Consider the following 24,391-nt stretch of genomic DNA (forward strand, 5'->3'; position numbering starts at 1 on the left):
TAATTAATTATATAACATGTTTTAATAATTTTTATTAAATGGGATTTTTGAACTAATCTAATGTGAGAATTGTTTGTTTGTCCACTGATTCATGCCTTACTTCAGTGACAATTAATAACACTGCGCACTATTTGAGCACATCGAACACATAGAACCAGTGTTTAAATCAAATCAAACTAAATAAAATCTAATTCAAGGTTATCGAGTGAAAGAGAATTAATCAACTGTATAATAAAATCAATTCAATTCTAGATCAAATCATACAAATTGAATCTAGCTAAATAAAATCAAATGGAAATCTATTTAAAAAGCAAATTAATTGCATCTATAATGGAATTAATCCCATTCAAGAACCACCAGCAGCACAAACACTGTATTCTGTAGATAGTCTTTCACATTCTTTTTAAAGTGTCTAAATCAAATCAAACAAACTGAATTAAACTGAATCAAATCAAATGAATCAAATCTATAAAATAAATTGTTCTATTCTACAGCCAGCAGTTCCAGAGGCCTGTCAGCACTATCACAGTATGGATCATCTTTCACTAAAAAAACTTTTTTAGAACAAGCTAAGAACTTAATGAATCAAAGTCAATGATTAAATAAAACATATGAAACCTTGACAGAACTATGTCTGTATGGATCAAAAAAAATACCCATGAAATTCCCAAGTACTGAATGGGGATTAACAAAATGAATAGAATCTACAACAGAATCTACAACCAGCCGGTTCGGTGCTCTAGCAACACTATGAAACATGGGTCGTTCCCTAAAACAATGCTCTCCAAGAATGTTTGAATCAAATCTACAAACTAAATCAAACTCAAAAGTTATCAAATCAAATCATAGCAATACTGATTCTATTCTTGGATCAAGCAGGTCCGTGGCTCTGACAGCACTATGACTGTATGGATCGACTTTACCTAAAACTCTCATCCTTTTCCTGCTGTAGTACTGCAGTAATGAGCAAGGGAATGCCACCACTTCCCTCCCTCCCTCCCCCTCTTCACCTCCTTCCCTCCTTCTTCACCTCCCCCCCCCCCCCCCCCCCCCCCCCCGATTCAGGTACGAGCTCAAGGCAAGAGCTCTGGGGGATCAATACCCACGGTAGTGGAGCGTTCAATACCTCTGAATTATTGCTTCACCCCCCCACCCCCCATTATAGATGAGTTATTTTTTCCAAGCCACACCACTTTAAGATCAATAGAGAACAATCTTATTCTTGTCTTTCCCCCTGCTCTTTTTCTACCACACTATTTTCTTTCTAAAGTTGCATCTTTATGATAAAAAAACAACAGGCAGTAAAAGAGATGTAGGAGGCAGATGTAGAGGAATAGCAGCTGAATTGGGTTTGAAGTACGCTTTCTTTGCAGAATGAAGGAAATGTTTCTTCACAAGACAGAACTTTACACAAATATATGTGTGGTATTTTAGTATTTTAGAGTGGCTCTTTTCTCATTACTTTGAGAAATACGAAACCATTCTGGTGTTTTTTCTGCTTGGTGTGCTGACTAATAACGTATTTCCATTGTGCGTTCCACTTGTTTTCAGTAGGGCTGTGTTATATAATAAAGCCTCAAAACTCGTCCTTTGGGGTCTTGTTAGCAGTGTGTTTGTTGGTGTGTGTGATTCATCTACCATCCACAGCACTGCTAGACTCAATTCGAGCCGCTGCCGAGATATCTGGCTCCAGTCCGATCTTGTGACCTGGAATTGTCTGTAATCTAATTGGAGGTGCTCGTCTTTTCCGACAATAAAGCATTTATTTGGCAGCAGTAGATCCCGCAAAATTGTTATCGTCACCCATTAATGCCCGTCTAGCCAGTAGAAAAACGCTTTGCTATTAAAATGCAATATTTGGTTAAAATAGTGTAAAAAAGAAAAAAAGAACTCGAGTATTGAGCAACAAATCTATCTAAATTCATCAAAATGAAACAAGTTTCTCCACTTCTGAAACAACATTTTGTTTCATTTGGGGTGGTGATGGCGCAGTGGATAAGACACATGCCTTTGATGTGAGAGACCCGGGTTCGAATCCACTGTGAGACACCAATGTGTCCCTGAGCAAGACACTTAAAGCTCCAGTAGTTCACTTTTGTAAACAAATATTTGTTAAAACTGTCATTATGTCCTGACAGTAGAATATGAGACAGATAATCTGTGGAAAAAATCAAGCTCCTCTGGCTCCTCCCTGTGGTCCTATTGCCATTTGCAGAAATACACCGCTCCCGGTCAGAAACAACCAATCAGAGCCAGGACTAATGTATTAGCAGTGTCAATCACGCTCGTGTACGCGCTGATCACCCCTCTCTTGCACAGCGAGAGCGCGTACCGTGTTCTTGACTCTCCTGTTCGAACTCGTTCATCCAAATGAACGAATCTGTTTTCGAGTCATTTCGTTCATTCAACGAACGAAATGACTCGAAAAAAGATTTGTTCATTTTGATGAACGAGTTCGAACAGGATTACGAACGTGCATCACAGAACAGAGCAAGGCAAGCATTTGTGCTTATAAAACTTAAAGTTTTGTATTTATTTTTGAAATGACCGATCGTTTCGCTAGATAAGACCCTTATTCATCGTCTGGTATCGTTTAAAGCCCTTTGAAGCTGCACTGAAACTGTCATTTGGTCCTTGAAACGTTTCTGTCCTGTTGAAGTCCATTATATGGAGAAAAAGCCTGGAATGCTTTCATCAAAAACCTTCATTTCTTTTCGACTGAAGAAAGAAAGACATGGACATCTTGGATGACATGGGGGTGAGTAAATTATCAGCAAAGTTTTTTTTAAAAGTGAACTAATCCTTTAACGTTATCTTACTAGCTATTTATAACTTATAGAAAGAGTGCAACGTTATAAAGTTACATGTATTGCAAAATACATAATGATTTGAGGACCAAGTTTGTAGTCAAAGTATGGGCAGGCCATAGTCAATGTAAAGCATATTGTTGATGTTTCGTCCCTATTAGTGAATGTTCCATAACTGTTTATAATTCGCTGTCATCGGTGGTCCTGCTTACTAGCCTGCGCGTTCACGGCAGGCTCCGCTGTGGGGGAGGAGCTGTAGCATAGCAGAGAGCAAGGGGGTTGGACCTGTAAGTTGTGCTTGTTCAAATTTTCTGGCTTAGTCAACATTTTCTCAAAACTCCCTGCTGATACTTTAACCCCTAGTTGCTCCAGAGGTGTGCGACCTCTGACATATATAGCAAAAATTGTAAGTCGCTTTGGATAAAAGCATCAGCTAAATGAATAGATGTAAATGTAAACATTTTGTTTTTCAAAACCTTCCTCCAACCACTCACGTTTCACTTTCTAATCAATTTCTGATTTGATTGAAATTCTGTTTCATCATGGAAGTAAATTGGGTTGCGAATGCAGTTTATGAACACTTTGAAAGAAAGTATTGATAGGAAAGTAGCAAAGTAGTGGTCTGGCATTACTGTTTGGAAATATCAATCTCAAAATTATGAAACTGAAGAAAGTGTGTGAAATGGGCAACTGAACGGAAAAATGGCCTTTCTTTCTCAGATCTGGTTCTATGATTCCTATGAATGTTATGGCAGTTCCATAGGCAGGATTTGTCTCTGTTGCTCCAATGGTTTATCGATTGGCACTTTGCACTTCCTCCTAACAAACACACACCGCTGACATTCAGTTTGAGAAGTGACACAGAACCTACACTGTCAATTATATGAGATGTATTAGTTTGTCCCCAGGGATCTGTATACGGTGTCTAGTACAACTGAAACACCAGGATGAGAGAAAGAGAGACGGACAGAGAAATCCTGCTGAAAAAAACGAAAAAAAAACTAGCTTAAACCAGACTAAAGTGGTTTGCAGGTCTTAGCTGGTCACCAAGTTATTTTCACTGTTGAGGTCAGTCAGATATAGGGATGCAGAAACAGTACAATTCTGGCCGATACTGATAAACCAATAACATTGTTCATGTTATTGCTGATATTAAAATGATGTACTATTGTGCAAATAAATATTATATATATTTAACCTCACTCCCATCCGGGTCATGGCACCAATATATCAGCTGGTTCTACTGTAAAAAAATTTTTTTAAATAAGTTGCTGCCTTTAATTTTTAAGTACAATCAACTTGGATGTTTAAGCCATTTAAACTTAAATTACAAATAAACTGACTTAAAAATGTTGTTGAATCTTGTATAACAAAAAAATATTCTCAACTTATTTTGATAAGTTAAAGCAATGTAAAAACATATGTTGTCATAACTTACTGATCAAATAATTTTTTACAGCACAGCTCTAAGCGGGATTCAATCCGGTGTTTCCGGCATGGTAGGCGGGCGCACTAACAAGGATGCTAAAGAGCGCAGACTATAGCGTCAGTCGCTAGTGTGCCTCTTGAGGACAGGGGAGTGAGGGTTTACTTGCACAGCTCTTATACTAGCTGGTCTCCGTTACATACAAATACATATAATCAAATTTATTTAAAAGCTGGGGATTTTAGTCACCATAGCATTACAACACAAAATGACATTAAATATGAAAAATGGGTATTCATTTTGAGATTATTTAGCAATTTAATGAGCATTTAACTATGTTTTTTTTAAGATCAACTAAATAAGCACTAATGATGGCAAAGGTTATCTAAATGTAAAAAAACATGGAAAATGAGCATAACACAATTAAATATCCAGCACAAAAATCTCTAAATCTGACCGATAACCAATACCGTAGTGATATATTGCAAATTCTTTGTCTAGTGTGATGGTGCAGCTGGTCAGCCTAGGAGTCCGGCAGATAAGCTAAACCAGCAGAACACCAGTTTACCATGGTGGGAGATAAACTAGACCAGTTTAAACCATGAACCAACTTAACTGGCAGTTTTTTTAAGCAAGGAAACTCTTAAAGGAGCATTTAAAGAAGTATCTCAAGTGTATTGCATGTACTTGTATGAGAACAATGTGCCTTCTTTTTTATTCCTTTGTGTTCTGTCAAGCTGTTTAACAAAAAAAAACTCTGTTTTGTAACTTAATTGTGTTACAAAAAAATCTAAAACTAATCTTGACATGTATTTCTAACATAAAAAGCACAGATTCTCTTGTGTCATTGTCTGCAAGACCTTACGTTCAACTTACGTTCTTGTTGTGGTTGACTGATTTGGCCATTTATAGATTCCGACTGCAGTTGTAGTTTCCAGGTAGCCATTGATTAATGCCCAGCCAGAGCCTGGCGGGAGGCGTCCGTGGCTTTGCCTGTATTGATTCAATTAGTTCTGAGTTCTTGCTAGTGTTCTATGCAAATAGCCTTTGCTAGCGTCTCAGCTAACAGAGGCTGATTAGCATCGCCAGCTGTCTGCTGGGTACTTCTAATACCCATGCCAGCTGCCATCTTCGTGTGCCAGTTGCTTAACGTTGGTGATGCCCCAAAAGGTGGCAACTTGAGTTCATTTAAGAGTAAGGTAACAGTTGCCGTAAGTTTAAAAAACTGAATATTACCCGTTTGAAGTTTGAAGATTGATGCTAAAAGGCATGAATTTCACTACATTTGCTTCTATTTCCAAAAAAATTCTGAATGTGTTTGAGAGAAATTACTGATATACTCATAGCAGTGGGTGAAATAAATAAAATAATAAATTTGCCATCTGTGTCTCCCTTCGAATGTCACTGGTTGCCACCTACAACTCTTTAACCATGTCTATCGTGGCACTTCTGTGGACGCACATTTCCCTCTCTCTTTCTCACTGGAACGAGTCCGTCGCCCTCTCAAAAGATCCATCTGTGCACCAGATCAGCTATTTTTCTCTTTTAATTTGCCTTTGATTTAGAATCACTTTCAAGTGTGTCCTCTTGTTTGTGCGGGTGTGTGTGATGATTTAACACCAGCGAGGACGTACAAACAAAAAACAACAGAATAAAATAAACATGAAATTAACCAGCGAGCTGATCTTTGACCTCATGGAAGTAGGCATTGATCAGGTTGGAGTATGAGGTAAGACCAAAGCGCAATTGCTTTGTCTCATGAACACTGTAGCAGGAAAAGTGTTCAATTTGTTAACGAAAAGTTTGATAAAAAAAAGTTTGTCAGGAACTTTTTTTTTTTCATGACCAAAACAAGATGATAACGAGTTGACACCAAGGTCATTAAGCGATAACTGTGACTATATTAACATGCAATATCGTTGCCGATAGTTGACAAAAAACTATTTTGTCAAAAAAAGAGACAAAATATTACAGTACAAACCTCTACTAAAAGCTTTCATGATTGCGGTTGCCAGATGTCACAAGCTTAAATCCCCCAATCAGAGCTTTTCTCTTAAAGGGATACATTTTCTGCCCAGTGTTTTACTTAATCTTTGCAATCTGGCAACCATGCACACGCACTCTCTCTACACTATCGAAGTGCTGCCGATTATCTGAAAACAATGACAAACAAGTAAGCTGGAGTTTAACAATCTCCATTCGAGATATTTTGTTTAAATGAACGTGTCTGTGTTCCTTTACGAGCAGCTTGCGCGGTTTACTGTGACTAAATCTGTGATCAAACCTTCTCAGTGATGAAATATAATAAATCCAAACATGGATCTGTTTGCTGAATAAATGCACTTACTCTCAGTGACCATGCAAAGTGTTTCATGCTGTTGTTTTAATAGAAAAACATCAATTTAATTTGGAATTATTGGAATTACTATTAGGAATTTCACTGCTAAGTTCTGTCTGTGAAAACATGCCATTGTTGACTAAAGAAAACGTGGACAAAAAAAACTACATTCGAAAAAAAGACTAAATTAGACTAAGACTACATAAAAAATAGCTGACAAAACTAACACTAGCGACAAAAGGTCATCTTTTCATATGATTGTGTGGGTGTTTTTATGTAAATTTTTGGCCCTGTGTACTTTGTAAAATACACTCTTAAAATATTTAATTTGTCTAACAGTTGTATACAGTGTATAAACATACATGTCCAACAGTGTACACATTGTATGAGAAATCAGTCATTTGTGTCGTGTAGATCTATGCCAAACTTAACTGAGACAGTTTTGTGTTTGCTTGTGTATTTACACATTTAATGGTTCCATGTAAACTGCACGGTTCCTCAGTTTGTTTCACTGTTTAAATAGTTTCAATATGGAGGCCTATAAAGTGCAGCTTGTTTACTTCCTTTATTGTAACAGGTTTTATGAGCATTAGCTGTTATATTCTCTCCATCAACAGTAATTAAGCTAACAAAGCTGTCCTTCTTAATGGAGCGTGGTTATGTGTGAGTGTGAGTGTGAGTGTGTATGTGTGTGTGTGTGTGTGTGTGTGTGTGTGTGTGTGTGTGTGTGTGTGTGTGTGTGTGTGTGTGTGTGTGTGTGTGTGTGTGTGTGTGTGTGTGTGTGTGTGTGTGTGTGTGTGTGTGTGTGTGTGTGTGTGTGTGTGTGTGCGTTAGTGAAAAAAATCCACAATAATCCTACTTATAGCACATACTCCATATATATATATATATATATATATCATAAATATTCAAACAAAAAAGTATGTATACACATATAAACATAAAAACATTCTCAAATTTTAAATTATATATATATATATATATATTAAAATGAAAAAAGTAATACATAATTCTATAAATATATCATCACTCAAAAAAAAATATATATATATATATATTTTACCATATTCAAATCATAATAATAGAATTACTAGATTTTAACATTTTCTTAAGAAAATGCAAAGGTCTTATATGTTATTGTGGGTAATTTTCCGGGCATTCCAATTCAGTTGCTAAAGTGTTCAGAGTTCTTTTAGGCACATTGCTTTACAGTTGTTAGGTTTATTTAAGTGTTTTCCAGGTGTTCTGTTTGTTGCTAGATAGTCTATTTTCTTTCCCTAGATATAACCCAGGTCTTTCCTCCAATGGAAGGGAATGAGTTTTTGGGGCCTGTATTATTGTTTTAAACCATTAATAAAGTAAAATCACACCTTTCCTGTGACCAACCTGTTTTTATATACTTGAAACAAGCCAAAAGTTGTATCTTTCTTGTTTTGAGATGAAACGGCTTACCTGTGTAGATGAATCTTCCTGGTGTGCCTTTGCAAAACTGTTTGGACTTATAGGAGAGCGTGACCTCTACCACCCCAGGGATGTGACGAGGAGGGGTCTGAACTCTAATGGCATGAGGTGTGATGAGCTGTGAGGAGAAAATCAGAGAGAGGATGTTAGAAACAAAGAGGTATATGATACCTAGAGAAAGCTATCCATTAGCATTCCCGTTCCCCTCAATGGAAGTTGCTCGGCTGCCACAGGAAGTGTGAGAATTGAAATCGGCCATTTTTGCTCGTGGGCACTCAATTATGCAGCCAGGTTCTTTTGAGCCAATCATCAGAGCTATAAATGCCATGTGACTCGATTAATGGCTCTGAAGCTGCAGGAAAATGATGGTGTGCCGACAAACACAGTCCCAAATCTTTCATTAGTGACTATCCTGACATGTGACTTGAAAGGCAACAGGCATTTGAGAGGAACTGACTTCATAGATCCACTAAAAACCACTAGCTGATAAAAAAAAAAAAAAAAAAAATCTCTGAAGAGTGAAGTTCGTTATGAGAAAAGCTCTGGCAGCATTTGTTTGCAGATGCTAGTTGTGTTTTGTGTGTTCATTTGCCCTGGCTGATTATGTTCTTTGATCCAGTTCTGATCAGTAAACAATCTGACTGCGTGTGTGCCATGTGTGTGTTTGTATGTGTGTCTAATCAGTATCAGGCTGTTTATGGTGGGTGGTGAAGGGATGGTGTAAATGAATGCTGGCAGAGGACAGGTGGAGCTCCTCAGAGACGTAATTAACAGCACACTGTCTTTCAGCATCTCAGTCTATATGCATGTGGTTCATTTGAGCTGTTGTCTAAAACATCTTCCTCTTTGAAAATGTGTCTCAGTAAACAGGGCGACGTCCTAGCCTGACAGCATTTATGGTCTAAGACGCATTCCGGATGCAAAGGCCTTCCAAACAGCAAAATTATGCTGACTTCTAAGATATCTAGTGTTATGCAAATGTAAAATTACACTGGATAGTTGTTATTGTAAAAATTAAATAAAGATTAATGCTTACAATTAAAGTTACAAAAGTTATTCAGTCAAGAGCAGCGGGTGTTTTTCTCCTTGTCTTTTGTTCTTTGATTAACATGACAAACAGCAGCAGGTTTATTAGGATGCTGTCACTTTAAGAGCTTATGCACGGATCCAATATACTGTAACACACCATGCGATTTCTCTCAATAATTTACGTTCCAAAACTGAATATTTTCACCAGAATAATCAGCAAGATATCAGCATAATAAGTTTTTGACTGTTTAAGCATAACAAGCCAAAAAAGAAGTAAAATTTTCACTCTCGAGGCAGCTTTATGAGAACGGCACTTATATAGATCAGTGGTGCGCACGTTTTTGGTGTGAGCGTGAAACCTGCCGGAATGTTTAAAATTATGTGCAATACAAGCACTATTCAACCAGAGCGTTGTGTGCCGGAGAGAAGAGAGAGCAAGAACACGCAGCTGGTATCGGTGTATCGATACTGCAGAAAAGGAGTACTGGAACCGTTTCAGATATTTCAGTATCGATACCGAAATATCTATATTTTTGACAACACTAAAGATACTTAATTTCTCTTCCAAATTCTAGCCAAGACAATCCCAGAATGCACAGTGAAAAAAAATGGCAAAAGGAGTCAAGATAAATGTTGATGGATATGCCATTATGAATTCTATTTAAAGGTGCTCTAAGCGATGTCACGCGTTTTTTAGGCCAAAATATTTTTTGTCACATACAGCAAACATCTCCTCACTATCCGCTAGATGCCTGTCCCCTGAACTAACTGTAAACAAACACGGTCTCTATAGACACCCCAGGCTCCACAAACGGCAACAAAAACAAACTGTAGCAACCCGCACCACAAAACATAACAAACTGTTTCAGCCAATAACCGACAAGAAGGATTTGGGGGGTTACTGCGCGGATGAGGAGGAGGGAGGGTCTAGCTAGCCTCCGTTTTATTTGACAATACTTTAAACGTCAACAAGAAGTGACGTCACCCGACATCGCTTAGAGCGCCTTTAAGGTAAAGGCTATGACAGAAATAGTAAGAGTAGCATGCTAGTGTGCTATTCCAAAATCAACTATTGACTACAAGAGTAATCCATTCATTACTGACGTTAAAAGTATCACTAAAAATAGATCAAACAAACTAATTAAAAAATATACTAGTTTACCCAATATTTGTGTGTTTTTATGCCTATTGGAGTATCATGTTAGCATAGCAACATGCTAATGTCAAACTGTTCTGAAATCAACTGTGAGTAAATCAGAGTTGCTGCCTATGTAGAGTCGAAAAGAATGAAAGAAAAAGATCTTTCTTGGACCCTCCCCTGCTCTTATTCTCTTCCTCCCTCGTTAGATGCTATCTGTGGTAATCAGATCCCCACTGGCACTGCAGCTGAAGGGAACTACGTGGCTCTTGATGGGCCCCCCGTGTATGGGGGTCATGGGGTCAGGAGGTAAAGGTCACAAGGTTACGAGGTCCACAGGAACCGCTATAGGGAGATTTCAGCACAATGTATTTAATCGTTACCAGATGTAGTTCATCATAACCACACACACACACACACACACACACATTCATTAGCTTGTTTCTCTGAAAGCTAATAGCACTTAGCATCAACAGATGAAAGAGGGTTGTTCAGTATGCAGTGGGAAAATTGTATCAGGGTTGGTGCTGTGAATGTGATGAACACTCTGTAGTGCTCATGAAGAGTGGCTGTCTGAAGAGAGAAGTACTCTAAAACACTCAAGATCAATGTGTTTGTGTATGTGATTCACCACCACCTATTTAAGCATCTTTAAACCTGTTGTTATTGAGCATTTAGCCAGTGTTACACAAGCTGCTCAATTTCTTGAACAACGATATGTGAAAACAATTGAGTAGCTATTAAAAGTATTACATTTCTTAATCACTTAAGCACAGTAACTTAATCACCTGCATAATGTCAGCCTGACCTAACGCTAATGTATTCTGATAGAATGGGTGAAAGGCGATGGCTTTAAATAAGCTATTTAAATAACAACACAGGAGGGCTTTTGTTCAGCTAAACTAAATCAAGTCTATTTGAACTTTGACTAAATCAATTGAGAAAACTCAAAATTCAACTCAAAAGTCAAAATAGACATACCAAGTAATAATTATTAGATACTTAGACTTACAAGCTTAATATTATCTCAAAAGTATTCATTTGTATCTAATAATTATTACTTGGTACTACTATTTTGTCTTTTTGCCTCACTATTATCACTTTTTATGTGATAATTTTAAGTTGTTATTTCCATCAAGAGGTGCTTCAATTTGTGGTTAAGATCTTGTATTGATAATGCGAGAGTCGAGCACTCTGTAAAGTCTTTTCCAGCACATCCCAATGACTTTCAGAGGTGCCGATTCATGTGTGAAAATGATTCTTCATGCTCCTCCCAACCATTCTTTCACACAATTAGCTTTCACTGTTATGCTGATTATACTCAGCTCTATATTTCTACCAAACCTAACGAAACTCACCAATTCACAAAATTATCGGAATGCATAGTTGATATCAAAAATTGGATACCTAGGTATTTCATACTACTAAATTCTGAAAAAACAGAGATTCTAATTATTGGACAAAAAACTTCCACACGTAATAACCTAGAATACCGTCTAACACTTGATGGCTGCTCTGTCAAGTCTTCGTCGTCAGTTAGGAACCTGGTGTGCTCTTTGATACCAATCTTTCATTTGAAAGTCATGTGTCTAGTGTCTGTAAAACCACATTTTTCCATCTTAAAAATATATCTAAATTACGTCATATGCTCTCATTGACAAATGCGGAACAACTAGCTCATGCGTTCATGACATCAAGGCTAGATTATTGTAATGCTCTACTGGGTGGTTGCCCTGCACGCTTAATAAACAAACTACAGCTGGTCCAAAACGCAGCCGCTAGAGTTCTTACCAGAACCAGGAAGTACGACCATATTAGCCCGGTTCTGTCAACACTGCATTGGCTCCCTATTAAACATCGTATAAATTTTAAAATATTGCTGATTACTTACAAAACACTAAATGGTTTAGCTCCCCAGTACTTGAGCGAGCTCTTAACACATTATAGTCCTTCACGTCTATTGCTATCTCAAAGTTCTGGCCAGTTGATAATACCTAGAATATCTAAATCGACTGCTGGCGGTAGATCCTTTTCCTATTTAGCACCAAAACTTTGGAACAATCTTCCTAACATTGTCCGCGAAGCAGACACAGTCTGTCAGTTCAAAGCTAGACTAAAAACACATCTCTTTGACCTAGCATTCACATAACACTCTATAGACTTCTATAATTCAATATTAGGCTGCTTAGATTAGGTCAGCCGGAACTGGGAACACTTCCCTTAAATCCTGATGTACTCGTTACATCATAAGAAGAATGGCATCTACGCTAATTTTAGAGTCTTTGTTTATCCCGAGGTTTTCCCGCAGCCTGCCGGATCCAGGCCGTTTCCAGATCTGACGAAGGACTTTCGCCTGGACCCGATGACAATGCAGTGCTGAAGTGCCAACTAGCCTCTCCCTATGGAGGATCCCTATACCACTCTACAGATAAAGCGTTGTGGAATTTTTCAGTTCGCGTACCTACCCAAAGTGATAAGATAAATAAAATTCTGCATCAAAATTTATACACAAGACAAGTAGTTTGTTTAGGCATGGTTTGTAAGGAATTACAAACCTGCGCACATATATTCAAACGCACATAACTATAGAATCAATTCTTAATGCGAATGTGAACGACATCAGCGTCTCTCACAGGTTCAGGTTTAAAGTCTGTTTAGAGAGAACGGTGTCGTCTTAGCGGCCCCTAATTTAATAACAAATGATCATTTAGACGGAAGTGAATCAATCAAAACTAACTTTAGCTGGAAAAAACATTTTTCAAGAACCACTATAAAACCAAACCAATCTCTGTTACCTTAAATTATATGTTTATCTCTGTAAAGCTGCTTTGAAGCAATCTACATTGTTAAAAGCGCTATATAAATGAGGATGACTTGACTTGACTTGACGTTGAACCTTGATGAATCTTGACATTGTCATCCTGGTATATGGCCGTGATGTGTCTTCCTACATGCTTGCTTAAGAAATAAAAAGCTACACACTCCATCAATTAGGGTTAAGAACTGTTGCCAAACATAACATGCTAGAAACATAATAATCACTGCAATAATAATCTAATCATATATTCTATATTCTTTGCCTTTTTAAATCCAAACAGCAACTTTTTTTGGCCGGGAAGTGTATATTTGAGCACCAAAACTAACCCCAACCTTAATCAACTCTTAAGTTAAAATATATATTAATGCCATTAATCAATAAATGTTAGCCGTTTCACTTGGATCACAACAAGAAGAAAAATACTCTCAATTTCTGTTTCATGCCGACTTTAAGTATATTGATGTTGTCAATATGTTTCTGTATATGTCAATAAGTATGTTTCAGTATCAATGCAAACACGCAAAAATGACTAGAACCACGCTTTATGAACAAACACCTATGATTATAATGAGATTGTAGCAACAATCAGTGAGAAAATCCAAAGTTCTCCTGGACAGATAGGAATGACTTGTAAGCTTACCTCACTCCAGACCAACATGGTGCCGAAGATGACCTGCAGTCCATCAAAGAAGTTGTCTCCAATGATGATGACAGTAGCACCTCCTGTTGTCCAGCCTTCACTGGGACTGATGGCTTTGATACAAGGTGCAGCTGCGTCCAGAAACACCACAGGACCAATTTGGAGGAAGGAGAAAAATAAAAACAAAACAAGATTGAGCATTTGTGCTTAGTAGTGTACTGTAGTGACCCAGCACTAGCATTAATTGTCCATGATTATAAGTTTTATTGAGAACTTCTTCACATTCAGGATCAACATTAGTGTGGCGGTTGCAGATTTCGGGGTTGAAGGTGTCGTTTGAATGTAGTTTATTTCCTGGGCTCTGAGGGAAGTCTTGACACCTCTCAGTCTCTTACTTCAAGGCCAGTGCAGGAAACCAAAAACACACAAATGTCACAGAGAAAACTCACACAGCTGGATCCAACTAAGAGTCCCATACCACACGCTCTGGAAAAGTGTCGGTGGTTTTCACAGCTCTCATAGCACACATTAGGCATAAAAACAAAGGATCACTTACATGGAATTTCCATCCGACACTACGCCTGAGTTGCATAGCCATACTTTGAGGGCATAGCAAGGAAATGCAGAACAGTGAGACAATGCCTTAAATTATGGGCCAGACTGCCAAAAGGTTTATTACTCTTTTAGCTAGAAGGATGCAGTGTCCAATACGTACTACAATTCATTTGTTACAAGGCCATTTTTCATGGTTGACAATAGAGTCATGTAAAATATTTATGCCGCGATTTAGCACAGTTTTCTGATAATGGTTTTTGGGTTTCTTAAACTATTTATGTTGCATTTTCAATGTCCCAATGATTGATTTTTTTTTTAATTTAAAAAAGATTTCAACTTTTTATCATGCCTTTATGTTTTATATATTTTGTTGTTTTACTCTTTTTCCAGATCCAGACCTTTAGTCTTTATCTTTAAGTATAAAATTCGGTCAGAAACATTTGATATATTATGATATTCTAAACAAAGAGTTAAATAAGCATTAGAATGTTATAAAGAAATCATTTTGATCAATTGTCCTATAGTTCAAGGTAATTTTCACTCATCAGTAGAACATTTTTGCTGTGCGTCATTTCCAATCAAGCTTTAAATGTTTGTATTTAAGACACATAAAAGGCCTCTGCTAGACAAAAGAGTTGGTAATTTTAGTAAAAACAAATATGTGTAAAAATTATAATGTGGTAGAAATATTAAAGGCAGGGTAGGTGAAATTGTTCCTAATTTTAATTTTAATTTTATTTTTTTTATTCTGGTTGAAAGTCTCTTTACATCCTGATAGCAATCACTAAGTTAAGTGTAATGTATATATATATCATCTGTTGAAGGCGTAGGACCATAAAATGTTTGTCCAATCATTGAATTCGGTCTGAATGCAATGATACGATGTCCTACCTGCCTGTCAATGTGTATTTCCATACCTCCACGCACCTGTTTGTGGAGACATCACACGTCATCAGCGTGTTTCATGCTATGCAGAGTTAGACAGACGTCAGCCACCGAGCACCAAAACAGCAGCCACCTTCTACAGTTCCTTCTGAACCAAAACAACCAGCTTATGCTGCGTTCACGCAATAATTACTGTAATTTCTTAATAAGCGGTTCGTGACTCGAATGTATGTGTTTCAATGGCGACACTATCAACAGCGAAATGAATCTGCAGCAGTCAGGTGGTGCAGGGCAGCGGTCTTTAAGTTGTTTTTTCATTATTATTGTAATGTTATGCGCTTTGAGACATGAGATAGTTTAACAGCGTGTCTTGTCTTGTGACGCTTTGCAAACTCTGTGTGCGTTCATGTGTTTTGAAGAAGGCGTGGCTTTGGAGACGCTCTGAAGGGAGGGTGGGATTTCATGCTTGCAAAACTAACTTGCTATCGCTAGACACTCCGGAAATTGCCTACCATACCTTTAATGACATTTCACAAAAAAGGACAAAAATAACAATTCTTCTGTGTTGCATTGTTAGAGGATAAATGAAATAAAGTAGTAAATGTGCAAAGAAAGTGTGCCCACAGAAACAAATTTTCATAAAATTGAACACTGGTGAAACAAGTGAGGATGTCAGATCTTGAAAAAATAGTTTTTTTGGTTAAAAGACAACTAAACAAAATGACCAAATTTTGACGCAACAAACTAAATTGAATACCTACTTATCAATTCTTCAAGTGTCCTAAAAGTAGATTTTAACATTAATGTGTGTTTGTACGTTCTTTGTGTAGATAAGGTGACCTTAGGCCTCTTGCAGTAGGAGACACGTGTTTTTGTCACCGGGCGTCGAGGTACAGCAGCTCGTTTAGCGTGTTTTGTTTGTTGCTCTCCGCGGCGGCTGAGGATCAGGGGCTGAGTGAGAAAGGGACCACCACGGAGAAAGGTCAGTTTCCTTATTAGAGCTGTCTGCTCCCCTCCGAGACGTGGAGTCTCGTGCTAGCAGGGGGCAAAGAAAGCAATTTAGCCAGCCGGCGTTTACCTGCATTTAGCTCCCAAATGCCAAAGCGTCACTCACAGTAATGAGAAATAAAGAGAGGACGAGTTGTGATGGGCCAGCACGACTGTTAGATCCACACGCTGTGAGATGCAAGTGGGGTAAGATATATTGTATCCTTGCTAGGCTAAGCTCAGCTGTCTCGCTAAGGGCTGCTGATGACGCATGGGAAAACTGGTGGAATCATTAAAAGACTGAAGTTACAGTGAATATAAACAGTCAAGTGGCGTGAGAAACATGTCAAACATGTTGCCCAATGACAGTATTCATGCGGTCCAACAAAACAGGCACAAACAGTGTTTCATCATGTCTACCTTAAAAAAAACAGTAAAAATATAGGTACTGTAATACTTTAATTTGATGGTCCCCCAACAGACATTTTACTGACTATAAGTAACTTTGCAACGTCAACTTATTCTACTAATAACCTAACAGTTTATTAATACTCTAATGATTGGTAGTTGACATGTAGTTGCAAAGTTACATGGTTAGTAGAATGTCTAAAGTGAACCATCGAAATAAAGTGTCACCAAAATAAATGTAATTAATCAGTTAATCAGTTACTTTTTTCTACAGTACTTTTACAGGCAAATCTGTAGAATTTCTACAATTATTACTCCGATTAGCCTAAATATTAATAAATGATGCGTGGAACTTATTTGTAAAATTTAAGGGTGTTTAAATTCTTCAAAATATTTCCACAAATACCATTTATTTTGCAGTTTCCATGATATTGTATGGATATGATCATGGATATCATTATTATAATTAACTATAATAATATCATTAGTGTTTTTTAAAATTAGCTATTATTATTATTATTATTATTATTATTATTATTATTATTATTATTATTATTATTATTATTATTATTATTATTTATTATTATTATTATTTGTCAAGTACCATGTAAATATATCTGTTAAAGTAATAAACATCAGTATTTTGAAAATAATTCATTGAGTAAAGTTCTTTTGAATCTTTAAAAAAACATCTGGACTCTTAAATACAAAGGACATTTTTGAAAAATCAATCATTTGTTTATTCAATTCCCAAATGCTATCATATTTAAAAGCTCAAAGGCAAAAAGCTTAATCTGTGGCCAATATTTATATTTTTCCCTTTTGTAATTTGAAAAACATCCCTAAATCCAAATCACAAGCAGCTTTAGATTACTGAAAAGAACAACTTCTCGTGTTCTGTAAACACATGTTAATCTTCGCTTTTTACATGTCATGATTATGTCAGATGCTAAAAAGGAAAAAAATCCAGACCTGGAGGGTGAAATGAGACACATGCGCGCACACTTTGGCGTTTGGTGGGGTGGTAAAGTAGGGAAGATGAGGTGCAATCTGTGGTGGTAATCTTGGCGTGAGTGGAGGTTTTTGGCGGAGGCTGAAATGGTAGCTGGATTAAGCAGATGGAGACGCATGAATCCATCTGATAGGATTAAACTTTCTGTGGCTTTCTCTATGCCATCTGCTCACCATGCTGCTCCGACACATACACACACACACACATTTAATTTGCAATGTAAAAAGTCTCGCACACAAAACACAAAAGCAAAAGACAGAGGTACGAACACAGGGCAACACACATTTGAGTAATTACACTTTGATAGACACAATACAGCACCAAAACACAACAAAAGTTACAACTAATCAGATAAATATTAGGCAATTTCTGTTATGCAGTACATGTCATTTCATGTCTTAATATGTTGGATAAAATATTCAACTAACAATTTTACATTGTAAAATTACAACCAAACACACATTTAAGGGAATTGGGGGGGTTCAAGATCATTCAAGAAAGTGTTTGTTATCATAATAGGTAATCAGTTTAAGGGTTTGTCCTGTTGTCAAATTCACTTTCAATCCTGTTAGTCTTAATTAAGCAAAATCCCTTTAAATAACAAAAGTAGGTTCCTAATTTTTATCACTATAAGAATTCTGGGCTGTTCTGTGGTAAAACGTCCCATGCTGTTTGATAAAACTACAAAAAGATAAGTACTCAATAATTTATAAAAAATGTCAAAAAATGGTAAAAGTTCATTCGAGGTGACACCGTCATGTGACGATATGTATTTCACAGGCACTGCATACCAGGAATGGCCTTATTAACAATCTGAATGATCAATTTTAATAGTATTATTAATATTCATTACAGCAATAATAATAAACAATAGTTCCTGTAGCTCAACTGGTGAAGCTTGGCTATAGAAAGGTGGTGTGTTTTGATTTGTCCATCAGGTCAATACATTTAAAAGTAAATACAGCAAAAGAAATTAAAAAAATCCAATTTGACTAAAAACTAAAGAACTAAAATCTGTATGGACCAACACAGAAACAAATCAGTGAATATAAAATCACTGCCCACATAAGGTGTGTAGCACACACATACACATTAGTGCACCATGGACAGATTGCATCCCCTTTCCGTGTCCCTAGGGTTTGTGCTTGGTGCTCTGGGACAGAGAGACTGTCTTCCGCTGGGATGCATTCAGCTGAGCCATTTTTCCTGCTTTCCCTTTCTTATAAACTCATTTAATGCTGTAGGCTGGAGTATTTGGGGTCACACACCAACCTACAGCTCCAGGAGATAAATACATCCAGCCAGTTGTTGTCGAAGTTGCCCCGATTGAGTTCATTCTCACTGCTGTTGTCTTAATGAAACATTCCAGGGCCCATTAGAATCTCGACCATGATAACCACAATTAATATCATCCCTTCTCTCGTAATTCAATCTGCACCACCTTTATAAATAATATACCACTAAATCTAATAGAAGCTACACGCAGTAGAGAAAAAAAAAAAGTGCCGCCACAATTGTCTGTGAGATTCTTTTTAGCCATTTTATGACCTGCCAAACAGCCAAACTTAACAAGAACCATTAATTAAGGTTGCAGATTTAAACTGATGTCCTGGGCATATTCATCTGAAATGCAATAAACTGAAACCCTAACCAAAATAATAATAATAAAAAAGCAAAGGCCTACTCTCAGTACAATCTGTAAATCTGTACTTTCTGTCTTTCATCCAAATGCAAACAGACCTCCTGATAGCGCTTGAAGCCGCCAGCACGCGGCCACAGACCCCAAGAGACCATCACAGCTTATCACACCATATTCATCTACGACCGTAAATCACCACATCATATGTTCTGTTCTTCCACCCAGATCCAACAAATTTCCCTGGACATCTAAATCCTTGACAGGCTAAATGGGACACTGATTGGATTGGTCGGGCATCTAGATAAATACTTCAAGCATCTTTGTAAAGCACGTCAACGTGGGCTCGGACTTGCACAGATGGGCTCTGGGAATGCTGACGCTAATGCTAAAGCTAAACTCCACCAAGAGACTCTAGCCATACAATAAAAAAAAACAGATAATCCAAGACAAAGACCCCTTTGAGGGAAAGACTGCGTTCTGCTTTTTAAGAGCCATAAAATTGCTTTTTATTTTCAAGAGAATGAGTAAGAAATTACATTTCTGAGACAATTTTCAACATACATTATTTAAGCAAACTGTTAGTCATCAGTAATCCATTGTGATGGATGTGGAGTCAAACGTGGGATTTTCCGATGCATTACGTCAGCAGGATATCAAGGGGAGTGTATACTGACAAATAATATGCAGTGTGCCTCAATAACAACAGAATTTGCCACATCTGCCAACAGGAAGTAGCCAAGGACAAAATCAACATCTGAGTGATGAACCAAACATAGAGGAGACCAATGATCATCAGAAATGTATTAATTTGTATTTTACAGCCATTTGTATTGGTCTCTGAAACCATTATGGACAATTTCGAGAGCACTTATTCTGTCCCATAACACAATAATGAGTGTACCGCTGATAAACACTCAACAGCAGTGTCCAAATTCTCTCACTCGTTTTCATTCACTCATTCAGCGGACTATATTAGTGGAGTAATGTAGGGACCAATGAATGAGAGGGCGATTTCAGATGTAACGTGTGCCAAAGCTGAACTTCTATTGTCTCTTAGCTTAAAGCAGTTTGCAAAAAATCCTCTAAGATAAAGAAATGCTGATTATAAATGAAAAAATACGGAAAAGTGATGAAATTGTTCAAGATCAGGAATTTATCCAGTATTCGTGTTTGTATTTTTATACTTACAGGGGAATGATGCTGTTAGCTTAGCAACACACATTATTGGAATAAGTCTATTGGAGTCGAGTCTACAGTATACACATATAAGAAACGGTACCATGGTAATGTATAATACTTAGTAGTACCTTGGAGTATCCACCATGGTTCTGCCCCATACTTAAAAATCTGTGCATTTGCATTTAATGTATCTGGCTTTATGCATACATCTTATCCTCTGTATTCAATTAAACACCACCATAGTAATTTCTGCAGACGGAGGGATGGGTTAAAGGAATGAGGGAGGGCACAGGTTAGTGCTTTAATTAATCTCTGCTTCATCTTTTACTCTCTCCGCACCACTGGAGAAGTGACTTAAAAGGCCAAAGCTCGCAGACGACTCCGACAGCGAAGCGTTATCTCTCACCAACTCATTTTCACATACTGGATGGAGTTTTGTATCAACACGCTATTAATAATATGTAGTCTTGTGTGTGTGGCTTGCAGAGACTTACTGAATATTTCAACACAGTATAATAAAGTCTGAATGTACATGATCTGTCAGGGTCCCTGTTCACACACGAGCCAACTTCATCTTACTCTCTTTGACACTATTTCTTAATTTTGTCAAACCAATTGGGATGGACTAAAGAGGCAGAAAGGACTCATTTAAATTCTGATTCATTTAAATAAATAACAATATACGGTTACACTTTATTTTAAGGTGTCCGTGTTACAGTGTAATTGTTCATTTAAGTACTGTGTAGCATGCACTTACTATAGGGTTAGGACTGGGGTTTGGTTTAGGGTTAGTTGCATGTAATTATGCATCATTTATAGTTATTACTACAGTAATAATGTAATGTAACATGTAACAGGAACACTGTAAAATAAAGTGTTACTGAGTATACAATCACAATTATCTGCTAAACTGTCGATGTTAAATCCGCAGTAACTCACCGTGCTCTAGATACGATTGCGTTCCCTCTGACGGGTCCAGTCGCCGAGCTCTTCTGCCATGTTTGGAGTTGTTGTGCACAAACATGTTGTCGGAAACAGCCAGAACGTGTCCTTCTACGCTCACTGTTGTTGACACAACCACCTGTAAAGGAAGGGCACAGGGCTTAAATGCACTAAAAAAAATCTAATTTGTAAATACTAGAGTATGTTTTACAAGAAAATACTACTTCAGTCGTTCATTTCATATTTAATTAAATCTGTAACTTGCTGTTTCTTTGTAATTAGTGTTAGTATTACATAGTAATGCGATTAGTAATTCTGGTGCTTGCCTATTATTATTCATCACACTTATTCCTCTTCTAGATAAAACTTTGGCGCGCTACTCGTCCCGCATCATTTGTCATAGAGGTGTCAAATCTACCAGCTCATTGAGAGGTTTGCTGTATATTTTCTAAGCGATCGGACTAATGATGTTCACACAGGGGACAAAAAAGTGGGCCAAAAAATCCCACAGACTTAAGGTCCTTGCACACTGAGTACGAAATTTTCGCATGCGTTTTTTCATATCAGTTATTCGGCGGCTCTGAATTGTCAAAACACCAATCAAATGCTTGTAACGGATGCGCAAAACGCAGAAAATCGAACCCAATCCGAATTTTTTTATGACAGACAAATGTTTTGTAGGCAGTGTGTAAACGTGATTGACATAACGTGAGGTCGTATTTATTTTTTAACGTGCGAAAATTTTGGACGCGAATTTCGGACTCAGTGTGCAAGGACCTTTACATTGACCGAATGTTTGTAAATTTGAATCTCAACTGCCACTTTCACACACAAATGCAGGGCCTAAAGGCCCGTTCACAACAATAACGACAACTATAAAGAAAACTATAAAGATAACTATATAAGCATCCACACCAGCGGACGATATTGCTCTGTTTATTCTAAGCCACACTTGTCTGCCACTTTAAATGCTCGAGCTTGTTACAGCAGGTTGGATTCTGATTGGCTGTCAATGTTTTTTTTTTTTTTAATCGTTCTGAAAGTGATTCCAAAGATATCGTTTCTCTGTGCCGTTATCATTATAGCTGTGGTGTGAACTCGGCTATTCTTTAATATTGAGAACGATTTTTAACAAATTTTTCGTTATCTTTATAGTTATCGTCCTTGGTGTGAATGGACCTTTAGGAACCCATTCTCTCTCACTCATTTGACTTATCAAGCAGACAATAAGTAATGAACTAAAATCTTTTTTAGCCACACCCTAGCAACCAGTTACAGCACCCTAGCAACCATCCCCCATAGACTTAAACTGAAAAATAGATGAGAGGGATATAAATGAATCAGAACATCATAGAGACATGTGAGTTTGGCTTTTTTGATTTGGGCAGACATACAGTCTATTAGTTTAACCCTGATACATGTCTAGCCACATCCTAGCAACCATTTAGAGTACCCTAGCAACCGTGTTACATCACAAATAAGCAATATTTAAGCACCAGAACATTATACAGACTTATGGTTCGGCTTTCTTGCAGTCACACGCATCCAACTACAAAGCACCACTCACATTTCCTTCAGGAAATGTACAGTTATTTCTAGTTATTATTCTAGTTATTTTGTGAAATGTACTACCAATCCCTGTCATACATATATTCATAAGTAATTTTTTTCCCAGTGTGACAAAAAAGGCATTTTTTTGTCAGTTTGCAGGGAAGAATGTAATTTCTGCACCACTAGCGGCATCTCGATTAAAGCACTCGTATAGTCTCTAATAATTTCTATGCTGTACACTAATTAACACCGCATACAAACACACCTCTCTGCATATACCACAATGACCTGCTCTCTCTGATTGATTGCTGATAGAGGTTGGCTCGGATTAATTCAATTAAAAAGCGGGCAGCACTTGAGCGCCCTGAGACAATGGCAAGAAGGTAATAAGTGTTTGAGGTTGCTGTGATGATTGGCACAAACGGGCCCTCTTAAGCCACAGAGGACCCCTGGTACCCCACATAGAGCCTCTTATTTCAATTGCTGTTGAGCTTTGAGTGGAAATTCTGCCTCTTCAGAAAAGCAAGAACTTGGAAGTCTCTGAGGGATGTGGCTAATCATACACTCTCGTTTTATTCTCTCTCTCTCTCTCTCTCTCTCTCTCTCTCTCTCTCTCTCTCTCTCTCTCTCTCTCTCTCTCTCTCTCGCTCACTATCTCTCTATTTTATTGCTCACAGAGCTTCATGTTTATAGGGATTTGATTCCCTTTTATATTATTTTTCGTTTATAGACAGAACTATACAGACAGCTGCTGAGATAATATCTTACATCAACACTGAATACTGATCCTGGACAGGCTGATAATTTGAAAGCAAAATTTGTAAGCCAGCTCGATAATCACCACTTGATTTATGATGGCAATTACACTGTAAAACATTATTGTCAACTTAAAAAAGTAAAGTAACCTGGTTGCCTTAAAATTTTAAGTTCATTGAAATAAAAATAAATTAGTAAATAAATGAAGATGTTTTTTTCAACAGAAACTCAAAATATTATGTTAACTCATCACATTGCTTCAACTCATCAAAATAAGATAAGCAATGTTCAACTTTTATTTATAAGTTATACAAGATTCAACTAATTTCAACTAGTTTTATGTAATTTTTTAAGTTGAAATTACTTTTGATTCAAGTTGATTGTACTTAAAAATTTAAGGCAGCAAATTTTCAAATACAGATAAAAAGCAATGAAGCTCAAGAAGTCATTTGCATTTTGTATAATATTGATATTAGAATATATTGCACAAAAAAGAGCTTACATAATGTTATTCCTTTTACATTCTCATAACATAAAGTGTATAAAAAGTGTATGAATGAGGCAACTACCATTTATATATTGGGAAAAACTGAAAAGTGAGTTAATTATGTAAAAAAACATAATTAAATGCAACCACAACACCGCAATTAAAAAATGTGACACATTTTCAGGAGGAAAAAAAATAACATTTCCCTTATCAGAGGGAAATAATGCTGGGGGTTTATTTAATCCAATAGGCTTTGATTAGGTTGTCTTTGATATTATTGGTCAATATATGTGTTTTCCCCACCCACATGGCATTGGTTACATCATCAGGAAA

At 37.1% G+C, this 24,391-nt stretch overlaps 1 protein-coding gene across 4 annotated transcripts in view; it reads right to left on the bottom strand.

The window, feature by feature from the left end:
* Positions 1–24,391, bottom strand: part of ebf1b (EBF transcription factor 1b) — a 132,916-nt gene that overhangs the window by 27,847 nt on the left and 80,678 nt on the right. For all 4 annotated transcript variants that reach the window (XM_077196475.1, XM_077196467.1, XM_077196450.1 and 1 more), the window contains exons 8-10: positions 21,262–21,403; positions 13,658–13,788; positions 8,024–8,150 (exon numbers count right to left, since the gene is read on the bottom strand). In XM_077196475.1, coding sequence (XP_077052590.1) covers positions 8,024–8,150; positions 13,658–13,788; positions 21,262–21,403 — 400 coding nt within the window. The remainder of the gene's footprint in view (positions 1–8,023; positions 8,151–13,657; positions 13,789–21,261; positions 21,404–24,391) is intronic.

This window comes from Siphateles boraxobius, unplaced genomic scaffold, assembly GCF_051911475.1.
Source record: "Siphateles boraxobius isolate OS27281-9 unplaced genomic scaffold, OSU_SipBor_1 11, whole genome shotgun sequence".
Taxonomy (NCBI): Eukaryota; Metazoa; Chordata; class Actinopteri; order Cypriniformes; family Leuciscidae; genus Siphateles; species Siphateles boraxobius.